The sequence below is a fragment of the Salvelinus namaycush genome, chromosome 3 (assembly GCF_016432855.1).
Source record: "Salvelinus namaycush isolate Seneca chromosome 3, SaNama_1.0, whole genome shotgun sequence".
Lineage (NCBI taxonomy): Eukaryota > Metazoa > Chordata > Actinopteri > Salmoniformes > Salmonidae > Salvelinus > Salvelinus namaycush.
This window is the reverse complement of record NC_052309.1, coordinates 78,801,360-78,819,326: the sequence shown is the minus strand read 5'-3', so window position 1 is coordinate 78,819,326 and position 17,967 is coordinate 78,801,360. Positions and strand designations below refer to the sequence as shown.

General features: G+C 44.8%; 1 protein-coding gene across 1 annotated transcript in view; it reads left to right on the top strand.

The window, feature by feature from the left end:
• Nucleotides 1-16,970, top strand: part of LOC120044050 (transient receptor potential cation channel subfamily M member 4-like) — a 51,043-nt gene extending 34,073 nt beyond the window's left edge. Inside the window, exons 19-26 of the mRNA XM_038988641.1 lie at nt 5,119-5,251; nt 11,969-12,143; nt 13,362-13,530; nt 13,997-14,178; nt 14,363-14,495; nt 14,757-14,829; nt 16,645-16,738; nt 16,918-16,970. Coding sequence (XP_038844569.1) covers nt 5,119-5,251; nt 11,969-12,143; nt 13,362-13,530; nt 13,997-14,178; nt 14,363-14,495; nt 14,757-14,829; nt 16,645-16,738; nt 16,918-16,970 — 1,012 coding nt within the window. The remainder of the gene's footprint in view (nt 1-5,118; nt 5,252-11,968; nt 12,144-13,361; nt 13,531-13,996; nt 14,179-14,362; nt 14,496-14,756; nt 14,830-16,644; nt 16,739-16,917) is intronic.
• Nucleotides 16,971-17,967: the final 997 nt, after the last annotated feature.

Here is a 17,967-nt window from a genome sequence, read left to right as displayed (position 1 = left end):
TCTCTCAATCACATACTACCTTCCTCCATCTCTCTCTCAATCACATACTACCTCCCTCCATCTCTCTCTCAATCACATACTACCTTCCTCCATCTCTCTCTCAATCACATACTACCTCCCTCCATCTCTCTCTCAATCACATACTACCTCCCTCCATCTCTCTCTCAATCACATACTACCTTCCTCCATCTCTCTCTCAATCACATACTACCTCCCTCCATCTCTCTCTCAATCACATACTACCTCCCTCCATCTCTCTCTCAATCACATACTACCTCCCTCCATCTCTCTCTCAATCACATACTACCTCCCTCCATCTCTCTCTCAATCACATACTACCTTCCTCCATCTCTCTCTCAATCACATACTACCTTCCTCCATCTCTCTCTCAATCACATACTACCTTCCTCCATCTCTCTCTCAATCACATACTGTTATGTTCAGAACCTTTGATTGAGCATTCATTGGGGTTTCACACATCTTTCACACCTGAGTCATTCATGTAAAATCAAAGTTTGTCCGTGAAATTTTTTTTGTCACCAGCTTATCAGGTAATGATAGGCTGACCATTTAGTCATTTTAACTACCATTTAATCCAATAGAAAAAAATACAAGATAAACATTTCAAAACTGTTATTTTTGAAGTACTGAAGGAAAAAAATTTTTACATGGTAAATATAATTTTCCATACAATATATGACTAACCTGACATTGCACTGTTTTTTCTTTACAATCATTTGTATCCAATGGCAGGTTTTGAGCATGTTGAGAAATATGTCAGTCTTAGTTTCATTATTCTTATACAGTACATACGTAGGACAAATCATCAGAAATAGGGGTATTGTAACGCAGTTGGCTACTGTAAAAACGTAGAATGATGTTGTATGCCTTTTCTGCTCCATGAAACATTGTACAAGATCACCTTTTCTACGTGACTTGTCAACTGATTCAGTATTGCCTGTCTCTCTGCTTGAAATTCACCAGCTCATCAGATAATGAGTGGAATATATTGTTATATACAACCCAGTTATTTCAGCAGTGCATTCTACTCTACACTATAATTCCAAAGGGTAGTACATATAGTGACTCTTTCCATTGTGTCCTATTGGAAAACAATGGCTGTTGGAGAATGCGTATTTACAGCCACATCCATATACGATTTGGTTTGACCTTCCAACTTAAAGGGTAGGTAGCTAAACGTAACCACATGTAACATATGGATTTGCATTAGTATACGCATCAAAAGTCCCAATATGAAGTTACACGTTGCTTTTCTATTTTTCAAGTTATTACATAAAACCGATCAGTGCCAAAGTCAATATTGGAAAATGTTTTTGTGGAGTGTGACATTATATGAAGGACCCGGCAAGCCATGCTATTCCCAATAATGTAAATTCCAACAAATATCAAATGTATAACTTCAAATTAAACCAAATAGTTTGCATACTTGACTACTAGTTTCAATTAAATTTTCAGACAACTTACAAGCAAATACTTTATGAATGTATTGTTACAAATCAGCTTGCAAGGTTGCTAGCCAACTAGCCTGCTAACATTAGCCCTACTAGCCTGCTAACGTTAGCCCTACCAGCCTGCTGTCTACATACCACCACAGACAGATGCTGGCACTAAAACCTTGCTCAATGAGCTGTATACCGCCATAAGAAAACAGGAAACCGCTCATCCAGAGGCGGTGCTCCTAGTGGCCTGGGACTTTAATCAGTTTGACCTAATTTCTATCAGCATGTTAAATGTGCAACCAGAGGGAAACAAATTCTAGACTACCTTTACTCCACACACAGAGACGCGTACAAAGCTCTCCCTCACCCTCCATTTGGCAAATCGGACCATAATTCTATCCTCCTGATTCCTGCTTACAATCAGAAATGAAAGCAGGAAGCACCAGTCTATAAAAAAGTGGTCAGATGAAGCAGATACTAAACTACAGGACTGCTTTGCTAGCACAGAACAGAATATGTTCCAGGATTCTTCCGATGGCATTGAGGAGTACACCACATCAGTCACTGGCTTTATAAATAGGTGCATCGAGGACATCGTCCCCACAGTGACTGTACATACATACCCCAACCAGAAGCCATGGATTACAGGCAACGTTTGCACTGAGCTAAAGGGTACAGCTGCCGCTTTCAAGGAGCAGGACTCTAACCCGGAAGCTTATAAGAAATCCCGCTATGCCCTCCGACGAACCACAAGACAGGCAAAGCATCAATACAGGGCTAAGATCGAATCGTACTACACCGGCTCCAACGCTTGTCGGATGTGGCAGGGCTTGCAAACTATTACAGACTACAAAGGGAAGCACAGCCGAGTGCTGCCCAGTGACACGAGCCTACCAAACAAAATAAATAACATCTATGCTTGCTTCCAAGCAATTAACACTGAAACATGCATGAGAGCATCAGCTGTTCCGGATGACTGTGTGATCAAGCTATCTGCAGCCGATGTGAGTAAGACCTTCAAACAGGTCAACATTCACAAGGCCGCAGGGCCAGACGGATTACAAGGACGTGTACTCTGAGCATGCGCTGACCAACTGGCAAGTGTCTTCACTGACATTTTCAACCTCTCCCTGTTTGAGTCTGTAATACCAACATGTTTCAAGCAGACCACCATAGACCCTCTGCCCAAGAACACTAAGGTAACCTGCCTAAATGACTACCGACACGTAGCACTAACATCTGTAGCCATGAAATGCTTTGAGAGGCTGGTCATGGCTCACATCAACACCATTATCCCAGAAACCCTAGACCCACGCCAATTTGCATACCGCACCAACTGCTCCACAGATGATGCAATCTCTATTGCACTCCACACTGCCCTTTCACACCTGGACAAAAAAAACACCTATGTGAGAATGCTATTCATTGACTACAGCTCAGGGTTCAACACCATAGTGCCCTCAAAGATCATCAACAAGCTAAGGACCCTGGGACTAAACACCTCCCTCTGCATCTGGATCCTGGACTTCTTGATGGGCCGCCCCAGGTGGTAAGGGTAGGTAACAACACATCCACCACGCTGATCCTCAACACGGGGGCCCCTCAGGGGTGCGTTCTCAGCCCCCTCCTGTACTCCCTATTCACTCATGACTGCACGGTCAGGCACTACTCCAACACCATCAAGTTTACTGATGACACAACAGTGGTGGGCCTGATCACCGACAACGATGAGACAGCCTATAGGGAGGAGGTCAGAGACCTGACCATGTGGTGCAAGGACAACAACCTCTCCCTCAATGTGATCAAGACAAAGGAGATAACCACATCACCAACAAACTAACATGGTCCAAGCACACCAAGACAGTCGTGAAGAGGGCACGAGAAAACCTACTACCCCTCAGGAGACTGAAAAGATTTGGCATGGATCCTCAAAAGGTTTTACAGCTACACCATCGAGAGCATCCTGACTGGTTGCATCACTGCCTGATATGGCAACTGCTCGGCCTCCGACCGCAAGGCACTACAGAGGGTAGTGCGTACGGCCCAAGCTTCCTGCCATCCAGGACCTCTATACCAGGCGGTGTCAGAGGAAGGCTTTAAAAATTGTCAAAGACTCCAGACACCTTAGTCATAGACTGTTCTCTCTGCTACCGCACGACAAGCGGTACCGGAGCACCAAGTCTAGGTCCAAGATGCTCCTAAATAGCTTCTACCCCCAAGCCATAAGACTCTTGAACAAATGGCTACCCAGACTATTTACACCCCCCCCCCCCTTTACTTTATTAATTCTACCTACATGTACATATTACCTCAATTACCTCGACATCGGTGCCCCCCGCACATTGACATTGACTCTGTTCCGGTACCCCCTGTACTGTAAATAGCCCCACTATTGTTATTTACTGCTGCTCTTAAATTATTTGTTATTCTTATCTCTTACTTGTTTGTTTTTTTGTTGGTATTGTCTTAACTGCATTGTTGGTTAGAATTCCACTCTAAGGTCTACCTACACCTGTTGTATTTGGCGCATGTGATAACATTTAATTTGAATTCTGCCCCAAAACAAATACAATTTCTCTCAACCAGTGGCATATGGGCTTTTTAGGTGAGCGCTGATGACATACTGTGATAAACAGTGCCCATTTTGTCAAAGGCAGGGGTGTTTGTCCATTCCCAGCGCGCCTCTTCAGGGTGCTGTGGGAGAGACGCATCGCTGCGGTGCTCCACCAACATTCCGTCAAAAAAAGTATCTAACATAAATCATGTAGAAGATATAGGATATGGTAGAAAGAGTATGTATCCTTTTCTGTAGCCCACAGGCTGGAGATAAACATTTATGACTATGTAATGAGACGGACACTTTTTACATCATGCCGTTTTCTCCGATCAAGTAGCCTAACCTAAATGGCGCCCAATCAAATAACTAATGTTAACAAACAACGTATGTTAAAAACAGGACAGTTCAAAGTTAAATTGATAATATGGAATGGACAATTACAGCTGTTGTTCAGGAGTTTCACCCCATTGTCATGATTAGTGGTTTCAAATTTGTATTTTCGACAAGCTGATCATAGCGAAAAAGAAAATACTTCTATATTTCCCGCTGTGTAAACACATTGCAAACAGGCTCACGATAAATCCTGATAAAGTTGGGTAGCTGATATTCAGAGCTTATTGGCCAAATTGATTAGTCACAGGAATCAGGACTAATAAATCCAATGCAATGGCCTGTTTTACAAATGATGGGCATTCATAAAATTCCATTGCTGTCGACATGGTAGGCTACACCCCGGTAAGCACGAGCCAACATGTTTTGGATGTATTTTTTGGTGTTCTACAAATGGTAGGCTTAGCACATAGATGGGCATTCATAAAATTCAATGTCAGGGGACACTGTAGGCTACACCTCAGTAAGCATGGGCCAATGCCTTATCCGTTTTCTTTTTTTGGTGCGGTCCAGACCAGCCTTGATTTCAACGTCCACCATCCGGACCAAATCTGAACCAATCATAGACGTCTATAAATTTAAGTTTCATTCAGAACCAAAAATGTGCCTGATTTCAACATTGGGAAAATACGTATTTTCAACACCCGAAAATAACTATTTTCAACTTTCTTTCAGAGCCGACTATAACCAGGTGTTTGTTGTGTGTTCTAGAATGTTCCAATGGTCCTATGAGTTTGGCCGGGCTGTGATGGCTGTGGACTACATGGTGTTTACCCTCCGTCTCATCCACATATTCGCCATCCACAAACAGCTGGGACCCAAGATCATCATCGTTGAAAAAATGGTGAGGGCAATCTAAAAAGAGGGATGAAACCCTTTTTACTACAGTGCGTCTACATCAGGGATTGACAACTTTCATGGTTGCGAGGGCCACAAAAAATTGGTAATGAGGGGCTCTGCGTACCCACATACATGCAGTCAAAGTCCTAGCCTTAAAGCTTTTTGGGAGCCCTAGTAAAATTTAGTTTTAGAGTTCATTTCCTGCAATTCTACACATTTTGCCATGGGCGTAGAGAAAATGTTACAATTTTAAAGCAAGTTTGCTACAATTTGAGAGAAATATAATGAGATGGGGCGGAGAAGAATAATCTCATATAAAATATATTTTGATTTGTGTAACACTTTTTTGGTTACTACATGATTCCATATGTGTTATTTCATAGTTTTGATGTCTTCACTATTATTCTACAATGTAAAAATTATGAAAACCCTGGAATGAGTAGGTTTGTCCAAACTTTTGACTGGTATTGTATATATGTATGTGTATACAGTGCCTTCGAAAAGTATTCAGCCACTTTACTTTTTCCACATTTCGTTAAGTTAAGCCTTAATTAATTTCCCCCTCATCAATCTACACACAATACCCCATAATGACAAAGCAAAAACAGGTTTTTAGACATTTTTGCAAATGTATAAAAATAAACTGATATTACATTTACATAAGTATTCAGACCCTTTACTCAGTACTTTGTTGAAGCACCTTTGGCAGCAGTTACAGCCTCGAGTATTCTTGGGTATGACGCTACAAGCTTGGCACAACTGTATTTGGGGAATTTCTCCCATTCTTCTCTACAGAACCTCTCAAGCTCATTTCTTCACAGCTATTTCCAGGTCTATCTGGAGATGTTTGATCAGGTCTAAGTCCAGGCTCTGGCTGGGCCACTCAAGCACATTCAGAGATTTGTCCCGAAGCCACTCCTGCTTTGTCTTGGCTGTGTGCTTAGTCTGAGGTCCTGAGAGCTCTGGAGCAGGTTTTCATCAAGGATCTGTGTACTTTGCTCCGTTCATCTTTGCCTCGATCCTGACTCGTCTCCCAGTCCCCATCGCTGAAAAACATCTCCACAGCATGATTCTGCCACCACCATGCTTCACCGTAGGGATGGTGCTAGGTTTCCTCCAGATGTGATGCTTGGCATTCAGGCCAAATAGTTCAATCTGGGTTTCATCAGACCAGAGGATCTTGTTTCTCATGGTCTGAGAGTCTTTAAGTGGCTTTTGGCAAACTCCACTTTTACTGAGGAGTGGCTTCCGTCTGGTCACTCTACTATCAAATCAAATTTTATTTGTCACATACACATGGTTAGCTGATGTTAATGCGAGTGTAGCGAAATGCTTGTGCTTCTAGTTCCAACAGTGCAGTAATATCTAACAATTCCCAACAACGACCTAATACACACAAATCTAAAGGGCGAATGAGAATATGTACATATAAATATATGGATGAGCGATGGCCGAGTGGCATAGGCAAGGTGCATTAGATGGTATAAAATACAGTATATACATGTGATATGCGTAATTTAAGATATGTAAACATTATTAAAGTGGCATTGCTTAAAGTGACTAGGGATCCATTTATTAAAGTGTACAGTGATTGCGTCTCAATACAGTATATACATGTGATATGTAAGAGTAATGTAAGATATGTAGACATTATTAAAGTGGCATTATTGGGCCTCCCGGGTGGCGCAGTGGTCTAGGGCACTGCATCGCAGTGCTAGCTGCGCCACCAGAGTCTCTGGGTTCGCGCCCAGGCTCTGTCGCAGCCGGCCGCGACCGGGAGGTCCGTGGGGCGACGCACAATTGGCATAGCGTTGTCCGGGTTAGGGAGGGTTTGACCGGTAGGGATATCCTTGTCTCATCGCGCTCCAGCGACTCCTGTGGCGGGCCGGGCGCAGTGCGCGCTAACCAAGGGGGCCAGGTACACGGTGTTTCCTCCGACACATTGGTGCGGCTGGCTTCCGGGTTGGAGGCGCGCTGTGTTAAGAAGCAGTGCGGCTTGGTTGGGTTGTGCTTCGGAGGACGCATGGCTTTCGACCTTCGTCTCTCCCGAGCCCGTACGGGAGTTGTAGCGATGAGACAAGATAGTAATTACTAGCGATTGGATACCACGAAAATTGGGGAGAAAAGGGGGTAAAAAAAAAAAAAAAAAAAAAAAAGTGGCATTATTTAGAGTGGCATTGTTTAAAGTGACTAGTGATCCATTTATTAAAGTGTCCAGTGATTGGGTCTCAATGTGGGCAGCAGCCTCTCTGAGTTAGTGATTGCTGTTCAGCAGTCTGATGGCCTTGAAATAGAAGCTGTTTCTCAATCTCAAGGTCCCAGCTTTGTTGCACCTGTACTGACCTCGCCTTCTGGATGATAGCGGTGTGAACAGGCAGTGGCTCAGGTGGTTGTTGTTCTTGACAATCTTTTTGACCTTCCTGTGACATTGGGTGCTGTAGGTGTCATGGAGGGCAGGTAGTTTTCCCCCGGTGATGTGTTGTGCAGATCGCACCACCCTCTGGAGAGCCTTGCGGTTGAGGGCGGTGCAGTTGCAGTACCAGGCTGTGATACAGCCCGACAGGATGCTCTCGATTGCATCTGTAAAAGTTTGTCAGGGTTTTGGTGACAAGCCAAATTTCTTCAGCCTCCAAAGGTTGAAGAGGTGCTGTTTCACCTTCTTCACCACATTGTCTGTGTGGTTGGACCATTTCAGTTTGTCTGTGATGTGTATGCCCAGGAACTTTAAAGTTTTCCACCTTCTCCACTGCTGACCCTTTGATGTGGATAGGGGGGTGCTCCCTCTGCTGTTTCCTGAAGTCCACGATCATCTCCTTTGTTTTGTTGACGTTGAGTGAGAGGTTGTTTTCCTGACACCACACTCCGAGTGCCCTCACTTCCTCCCTGTAGGCCGTCTCGTCGTTGTTGGTGATCAAGCCCACTACTGTTGTGTCGTCTGCAAACTTGATGATTGAGTTGGAGGCGTGCATGGCCACGCAGTCGTGGGTGAACAGGGAGTACAGGATAGGGCTGAGCACACACCCTTGTGGTGCCCCAGTGTTGAGGGTCAGTGAAGTGGAGATGTTGTTTCCTACCTTCACCACCTGGGGCGGCCCGTCAACGTCCAGGACACAGTTGCACAGGGAGGGGTTGAGACCCAGGGCCTCCAGCTTGATGATGAGCTTGGAGGGTACTATGATGTTGAATGCTGAGCTGTAGTCAATGAACAGCATTCTACATAGGTATTATTTTTGTCCAGATGGGATAGGGCAGTGTGCAGTGCGATGGCGATTGCGTCATCTGTGGACCTGTTGGGGCGGTATGCAAACTGAAGTGGGTCTAGGGTGGCCGGTGAGGTAGCGGTGATATGATCCTTGACTAGCCTCTCAAAGCACTTCATGATGACAGAAGTGAGTGCTACGGGGCGGTAGTCATTTAGTTCAGTTATATTTGCCTTCTTGGGTAAAGGCCTGATTAGTGGAGTTCTGCAGAGATGGTTGTCCTTCTGGAAGTTTCTCCCATCGCCACAGAGGAACTCTGGAGTTCTGTCAGATTGACCATCGGGTTCTTGGTCACCTCCCTGACCAAGGCCCTTCTCCCCCGATTTGCTCAGTTTGGCCGAGCGGCCAGCTCTAGGAAGAGTCTTGATGGTTCCAAACTTCTTCCATTTAAGAATGATGGAGGCCACTGTTCTTGAGGACCTTTAATGCTGCAGAAATGATTTGGTACCCTTCCCCAGATCTGTGCCTTGACACAATCCTGTCTCGGAGCTCTATGTACAATTCCTTCGACCTCATGGCTTGGTTTTTGCTCTGACATTCACTGTCAACTGTGGGACCTTATATATAGACAGGTGTGTGCCTTTCCATATCATGTCCAATCAATTGAATTTACCCCAGGTGGGCTCCAATCAAGTTGTAGAAACATCTCCAGGATGATCAATGAAAACAGGATGCACCTGAGCTCAATTTCGAGTCTCATAGCAAAGGGTCTGAATACCTATGTAACGAAGGTATTTTTGTTTTTAATTGCTAAGAACCTGTTTTCACTTTGCCATTATGGGGTATTGTGTGTAGATTTTTAAAAATGTAATCAATTTTAGAATAAGGCTGTAATGTGACAAAATTCGAAAAAGTTTGTGTTTATTTTTTTATTTATTTCACCTTTTATTTAACCAGGTAGGCTAGTTGAGAACAAGTTCTCATTTACAACTGCGACCTGGCCAAGATGAAACAAAGCAGTTCGACACATACAACAACACAGAGTTACACATGGAATAAACAAACATACAATCAATAATACAGTAGAAAAATCTATATACAGCATGTGCAAATGAGGTTGGATAAGAGAGCTAGGGCAATAAATAGGCCATGGTGGCGAAGTAATTGCAATATAGCAATTAAACACTGGAATGGTAGGGTGTGCAGAAGATGAATGTGCAAGTAGAGATACTGGGGTGCAAAGGAGCAAAATAAATAAATAAATACAGTATGGGGATGAGGTAGATTGGATGGGCTATTTACAGAATGAGCTATGTACAGGTGCAGTGATCTGTGAGCTGCTCTGACAGCTGGTGCTTAAAGCTAGTGAGGGAGGTAAGATTCTCCAGCTTCAGAGATGTTTGCAGTTCGTTCCAGTCATTGGCAGCAGAGAACTGGGAGGAGAGGCGGCCAAAGGAAGAATTGGCTTTGGGGGTGACCAGTGAGATATACCTGCTGGAGCGTGTGCTACGGGTGGGTGCTGCTATGGTGACCAGTGAGCTGAGATACGGCGGGGCTTTACCTAGCAGAGAATTGTCGATGACCTGGAGCCAGTGGGTTTGGCGAGCCAACGAGAGCATACAGGTCGCAGTGGTGGGTAGTATATGGGGCTTTGGTGACAAAACGGATGTCACTGTGATAGACAATCCAATTTGTTGAGTAGAGTGTTGGAGGCTATTTTGTAAATGACATCGCCGAAGTCGAGGATCGGTAGGATGGTCAGTTTTACGAGGGTATGTTTGGCAGCATGAGTGAAGGATGCTTTGTTGCGAAATAGGAAGCCGATTCTAGATTTAATTTTGGATTGGAGATGCTTAATATGAGTCTGGAAGTAGAGTTTACAGTCTAACCAGACACCTAGGTATTTGTAGTTGTCCACATATTCTAAGTCAGAACCGTCCAGAGTAGTGATGCTAGGCGGGCGGGCAGTTGCGGGCAGCGTTCGGTTGAAGAGCATGCATTTAGTTTTACTTGCATTTAAGAGCAGTTGGAGGCCACGGAAGGAGAATTGTATTGCATTGAAGCTTGTCTGGAGGTTAGTTAACACAGTGTCCAAAGAAGGGCCAGAAGTATACAGAATGATGTCGTCTGCGTAGAGGTGGATCAAAGAATCACCAGCAGCGAAAGCGACATCATTGATGTATACAGAGAAGAGAGTCGGCCCGAGAATTGAACCCTGTGGCACCCCCATAGAGACTTCCAGAGGTCCGGACAAGAGGCCCTCCGATTTGACACACTGAACTTTGTTAGAGAAGTAGTTGGTGAACCAGGCGAGGCAGTCATTTGAGAAACCAAGACTGTTGAGTCTGCCAATAAGAATGTTGTGATTGACAGAGTCGAAAGCCTTAGCCAGGTTGATGAATACGGCTGCACAGTAATGTCTCTTATCGATGGCGGTTATGATATCATTTAGGACCTTGAGCGTGGCTGAGGTGAACCCATGACCAGCTCTGAAACCAGATTGCATAGCGGAGAAGGTACGGTGAGATTCGAAATGGTTGGTAATCTGTTTGTTAACTTGGCTTTCAAAGACCTTAGAAAGGCAGGGTAGAATAGATATAGGTCTGTGGCAGTTTGGGTCTAGAGAGTCTCCCCCTTTGAAAAGGGGGATAACCGCGGCAGCTTTCCAATCTATGGGAATCTCAGACGATACGAAAGAGAGGTTGAACAGGCTACTAATAGGGGTTGCAACAATTGCAACAGTGTGTGTGTGTCATTATTGAGTCTGATAGTATAGGCAGTGCCATTGAGGCCATCTCCATTTTGAAGTAGTTAATTTCCTTTTACAACTTCTATGAATTAGCAAACAAACTGAAAGGGTGCAAACAAACCACCCTGAGTTTGTTGTTTGAACAGGTATAAAGCCAAGGTTTGCGATTTACTGCCACCTGCAGTTATGGAATGTTTGCTCACAAGTATAATTCATTGTCTGATCCCTCCTAATATCCGGATGTAATCCTTTCTTAACCCATAGACAGTCCCACCCATTTGACTACTTAAAAATGGTGAAAGTCCATATTGGCGCTGCTAAAACTGGCTTTTGGGAAGTAGAGTCCCCAACCTGTCTAGCAAAAATATTCAGGCCCCTTGGATTTCATCACATTTTATTAACATTGATTTAATTGTAATTTCTTTGTCAACAATCTACTCAAAATACTCTGTCAAAGTGGAATATATATATATATCATTATAAATATATATATATATATCATTTCTATTCATCTTTTAAAAAATAAAAAATAAATCTCCCAATTTAACATTTAGAGTATTTTGTGTAGATTGTTGAAAAGAAATTACAAATAAATCTATTTTAATCCCACTTTGTAAATCCAAGTGGTCTGAATACTTGCAAAGCACTGTCTATGGTCTAGATCCAGGTGCTTGTTTTGGCAGCAACAACTAATATCCAAAAACAAGTTTAAAGAAAAAACAGGCAATGTCATTTTCTCCCCTTAATATCCTGTTCCCCTCCTGATTGGCAGATGAAGGACGTCTTCTTCTTCCTTTTCTTCCTGGCGGTGTGGCTCATGGCCTACGGCGTAGCCAATCAGGCGCTGCTCTACTCCTACGATCCTCGTCCCGGTTGGATCTTCCGCCGAGTGTTCTACAGGCCATACCTGCAAATATTTGGACATATCCCCATTCATGAAATGGATGGTGTGTTAATGTTTGTGTACGAATGTGGTTTGCATGTAACATAGTCCAGGTAACTGCCAAAATAAAGGAAACACGTGAGTAAATGAGGGATACAAAGTACTGTATATTGAAAGCAGGTGGTTCCTAAGTTAATTAAACAATTAACATTCCATCATACTTAGGGTCATGTATAAACATGCCCAGTTGGTCATTATTTTGGCTACCATGGCTAGAAGAGATCTGTGACTTTGATAGAGGGGTCTAAAAGGATGATAGGAGATTTTGTGTGTGTGTGTGTGTCCACAAAACACCAAATGATGGAATTTCTCATGGATTAAAAGGTGTTGCATCCCTCCAGTAGAGTTCTAGACACTTGTAGAATCTATGTCAAGGCACATTGAAGCTGTTCTGGCTCGTGGGGCCCAACACCCTATTAAGACACTTTATGTTGGTGTTTCCTTTCTTTTGGCAGTTACCTGTGTATATACCTGTATGCACACTGAGCTTACTAAACATTAAGGACACCTTCCTAATATTGAGTTGCACCCCCCCTTTTGCCCTCAGAACAGCCTGAATTCGTCAGGGCATGGACTTTACAAGGTGTCGAAAGTGTTCCACAGGGATGCTGGCCCATGTTGACTCCAATGCTTCCCACAGTTGTGTCAAATTGGCTGGATGTCCTTTGGGTGGTGGACCATTCTTGACACACCGGAAACTGTTGAGCGTGAAAAACACAGCAGCGTTGCAGTTCTTGACACAAACTGGTGCACCTGGCACCTACTACCATAACCTGTTCAAGGGCACTTAAATATTTTGTCTTGCCCATTCACCCTCTGAATGGCACACATACACAATCCATGTCTCAAGGCTTGAAAATCATTATTTAACCTGAGGCCCCTTCATCTACACTGATTGAAGTGGATTTAGCAGGTGACATCAATAAGGGATCATAGCTTTCACCTGAATTCACGAGTCAGTCTATGTCATGGAAAGAGCAGGTGTTCCTAATGTTTATATACTCAGTGTATTTGTGTATGTGTATACCTGCCTCTCTCTCTCTCTTTCTCGGTTCCTCTATCTCTGTATCCCATCTCAATTCCCTACTCCAACCCCTGCCCAATCTACCCTCTTTGTCGTACCATTTTAAATATGTATTCTGCACACCCCTCCCCCTGCTTCTTCCCATCTCTTTTGAACTCTCACCGTCTCCCTCCCTCCTCTCCCTCTGTCTGTCCGTAGCTGATAAACTGGAGGAGGGGATAGAGTGCACCAATAACGTCACCCTGATCGAGGCAGGTGCAGAGCCCTGCACGAGTACCTATGCTAACTGGCTGGTGGTCATCTTATTGGTCATCTTCCTGCTGGTCACCAACATCCTGCTGGTCAACTTGCTCATTGCCATGTTCAGGTAACGGACCCTCTCGGTCTGTCCCTCTTTCATATTCTGTCCCTCTTTCATATTCTGTCCCTCTTTCCCATCTTGCACCCCCCCAATATGCCTGTTTTCACTCTATTTGTGTTCCCCTTGAGAGATCATCACTCATTCAATAGGCCTCTTTAATCCGTGGGCTGAAGTCCTGAATTCATCTTATCTTATCTAGTTCCTTACTGTTGTTATATTTAAATGAATCAACTTGATATAATTTTGAAGTGTCTTATTTGATACTAGCCCTGCATGTTTGAATGTTGTCAAAATGCCATATCTTTTTCTGGCTCTTCTTTCATGTGTGCCATTGGGGCCCAAAACGTAAAAGTATAATAAACCAAAAAGTATAATAAAATCAATCATTTGTTATATGAGCGGGAGTCACCTATTCCCTGATATTCTGCCTGTTAACCATTTCTCGCTCTCCTTCCTTCCTTCCTTCCTGCAGTTACACATTCTCCAAAGTGCAGGAGCACAGCGACACCCACTGGAAGTTCCAGCGCTACAACTTGATCGCAGAGTACCACTCTAGACCCTGTCTGGCTCCACCCTTCATCATCCTCTCCCACCTCCACCTCTTCATCAAGAGACACATCCGCAGGATCCCCTCTGTCAAGATCAAACACTTTGGTGAGAGACTGGGGGAGGGAAACAGAGGAAGGGAGACCAATGATCAGATAATTCACTTCAAGTATTGAACTTCCAGTATTTTAGAAGTCTACTTCCATTGTCCTTCAAGAGTATTTTTCTAATTTTCTCTTCTTCCCATTTTCTTTGTTCTTCCCTCTTTTCCCCTCCTCTATCCCTCCTTCAGTTCTGGATATCCGTGGCAGGCAGGCCAGTAGACTGAACACATGGGAGGCCATCCAGAAGGAGAACATACTGTCTGCCCAGAACAAACGAGAGCGAGAGAAAGACTCTGAGAGACTCAAACGCACCTCTGTCAAGTCAGACATCGCTCCATCTCTCACCCTCATCCACTTATTTATGTCATCGACTAAATGCCAGATTCATTTAACAGCTTCAGTTAACAGCTCGACTTGATCTGGCCTATGAATAGAATGGTGTAGATTGATTGTCTTCCTGTGTTAGGGATCGGGTCAATTACATTTTAAATTCATGAATCAAACTAATTAATACACTTCCTAAATTGACTGAGAAGTGATACGTGAATTGACCGCTAATCTGTGTTGCGGTTGTGTCTGAAGGGTGGACAGTGTCCTAAAGCAGATGGCAGAGATCCGGGACCACGGCCGCAGGCTCAGAATGCTGGAGACAGAGGTCAGTGTCAACCAAGGCTGCTGCCCGCAGCTCTCTCTCTCTCTCAAACACACACACACACACACACACACACACACACACACACACACCCTGCTTTATCTGCGCAGTGGCAACGAGACACGTGCCTGAAGTTTTGGTGGTTCTTAATGGGGGGGGGGGGGGGGGGGGGGGGGGGGGGGGCTCAGTGTGTGTATCTGTGCACGCACGTGTGTGTGTGTGTGTGTGTGTACATGACGGGGCCTCAATGTGCCTCCCCTGGTTTCTCCCTCAACATTTGGACTGCAGCTGTTGAATCTGCCTGCTCAGCACTGTATAAAGTCCATCCATCATGGTCACCCCTCTCACCCTCTCTCTCTGTCTCTCTCTCTCGTTGTCTCTCTCGTTGTCTCTCTCGCTGTCTCTCTCGCTGTCTCTCTCGCTGTCTCTCTCGCTGTCTCTCTCGCTGTCTCTCTCTCTCTCTCTCTCTCTCGCTGTCTCTCTCGCTGTCTCTCTCTCGCTGTCTCTCTCTCGCTGTCTCTCTCTCTCTCTCGTTGTCTCTCTCTCTCTCTCGCTGTCTCTCTCTCTCTCTCTCTCTCTCGTTGTCTCTCTCTCTCTCTCTCTCGCTGTCTCTCTCTCGCTGTCTCTCTCTCTCTCGCTCTCTCTCTCTCTCGCTCTCTCTCTCTCTCTCTCTCTCTCTCTCTCTGTCTCTCTCTCTCTCTCGCTGTCTCTCTCTCGCTGTCTCTCGCTGTCTCTCTCGCTGTCTCTCTCGCTGTCTCTCTCTCATTGTCTCTCTCTCTCTCTCTCTCTCTCTCTCTCTCTCTCGCTGTCTCTCTCTCTCTCTCTCGCTGTCTCTCTCTCTCTCTCGCTGTCTCTCTCTCTCTCTCGCTGTCTCTCTCTCTCTCTCTCGCTGTCTCTCTCTCTCTCTCTCGCTGTCTCTCTCTCTCTCGCTGTCTCTCTCTCTCTCGCTGTCTCTCTTTCTCTCTCTCTCTCTCTCTCTCTCGCTGTCTCTCTCTCGCTGTCTCTCTCTCTCTCTCTCTCTCTCTCGCTGTCTCTCTCGCTGTCTCTCTCTCTCTCTCGCTCTCTCTCTCTCTCTCGTTGTCTCTCTCTCTCTCTCTCTCTCTCTCTCTCTCTCTCTCTCTCTCTCTCTCTCGCTGTCTCTCTCTCTCGCTGTCTCTCTCTCTCGCTGTCTCTCTCTCTCTCGCTGTCTCTCTCTCTCTCGTTGTCTCTCTCTCTCTCGCTGTCTCTCTCTCTCTCTCGCTGTCTCTCTCTCTCTCGCTGTCTCTCTCTCTCTCTCTCTCGCTGTCTCTCTCTCTCTCTCTCTCGCTGTCTCTCTCTCTCTCTCTCTCGCTGTCTCTCTCTCTCTCTCGCTGTCTCTCTCTCTCTCTCGCTGTCTCTCTCTCTCTCTCTCTCGCTGTCTCTCTCTCTCTCTCTCTCTCTCTCTCTCTCTCTCTCTCTCTCTCTCTCTCTCTCTCTCTCTCTCTCTCTCTCTCTCTCGCTGTCTCTCTCTCTCTCGCTGTCTCTCTCTCTCTCGCTGTCTCTCTCTCTCTCGCTGTCTCTCTCTCTCTCTCTCTCGTTGTCTCTCTCTCTCTCGTTGTCTCTCTCTCTCTCTCTCTCTCTCTCTCTCTCTCTCTCTCTCTCTCTCTCTCTCGCTGTCTCTCTCTCTCGCTGTCTCTCTCTCTCTCTCTCGCTGTCTCTCTCTCTCTCTCTCTCTCTCTCTCGCTGTCTCTCTCTCTCTCTCGCTGTCTCTCTCTCTCTCGCTGTCTCTCTCTCTCTCTCGCTGTCTCTCTCTCTCTCTCTTGCTGTCTCTCTCTCTCTCTCTTGCTGTCTCTCTCCCAGTTGGAGTACTGTTCTAGTTCCCTCTCCTGGATGGTGCAAGCTTTCTCTCAGAGTAACTTGCTAAAGCCCACACGTCCTCCTCCCGCTCTCCGAGGTAAGGTTGCATACAGATATGTAATACATATGATATAGGTTACACATATGTTGCCTCCTACCTCCGAGAGACCTTTCCAGTCATGGGATATAACATTTAAATGAACTTTATTGATCCCCAGTCAATTTTATTACTTGGTTTCATGTATTAATTCCAGTTTCTGTTGTTTTCTCTTTCAGATCTAACTCTCCAACTAGCTGACCCAAGTCTGATGGAGAATAATGAAATCTAGACACACGTATACACACACACACAATCAATCAAATCAAATCAAGTTTATTTTATTTAGCCCTTCGTACATCAGCTGATATCTCAAAGTGCTGTACAGAAACCCAGCCTAAAACCCCAAACAGCAAGCAATGCAGGTGTAGAAGCATGGTGGCTAGGAAAAACTCCCTAGAAAGGCCAAAACCTAGGAAGAAACCTAGAGAGGAGTCACTGTCACTCAGGGCAAAAGAATGTCTGACTTGATGCTCATTCGTCCATCGCCATGTCTAGAAGTAATGATGGACTGTCGTTTCTCTTTGCTTATTTGAGTTGCTCTTGCCATAGTATGGACTTGGTCTTTTACCAAATAGGGCTGTCTTCTGCATATCACCCCTACCTTGTCACAACACATTGGCTAAAACGTATTAACAAGGAACAAATTCTTATTTACAATGACGGCCTACCGGGGAACAGTGGATTAACTGCCTTGTTCAGGGGCAGAACGACACATTTTTACCTTGTCAGATCGGCGAATCGATCCAGCAACCTTTCGATTACTGGCCCAACGCTCTAACCTCTAGGCTACCTGTCACCCAGAAGCAAAGTGTTATCAAGGCAAAGTGTGGCTACTTTGAAGAATCTCAAATATAAAATATAATTTGATATTTGATACTACATGATTCCATATGTGTTATTTCATAGTTTTAAACTTTTGACTGGTACTGTATGTGTAAATGTATTTTGCAACACGCACGCAATGACGCTGTTCTAGTTTTGGTGCTATACCTATCATAGGCAGAAGTGTGGCATTAAGGAGGCTGCAAACATAGGTTTGGTTTGCTCCTAGCAGAACTCGGCTTGGAGAAGTGAATGTCTGTGCCTCGCATACTCCCTTAAGACCTTTGCTTGAAAATTTTGAAAGCAGCAATATTACAGTTTGTCCCTCTTGAGACGCAATAGTAACAAATAGCCAGTATACACGTCCTCATAATAGTCCGAATTAATCGAATATAAATCAGTTC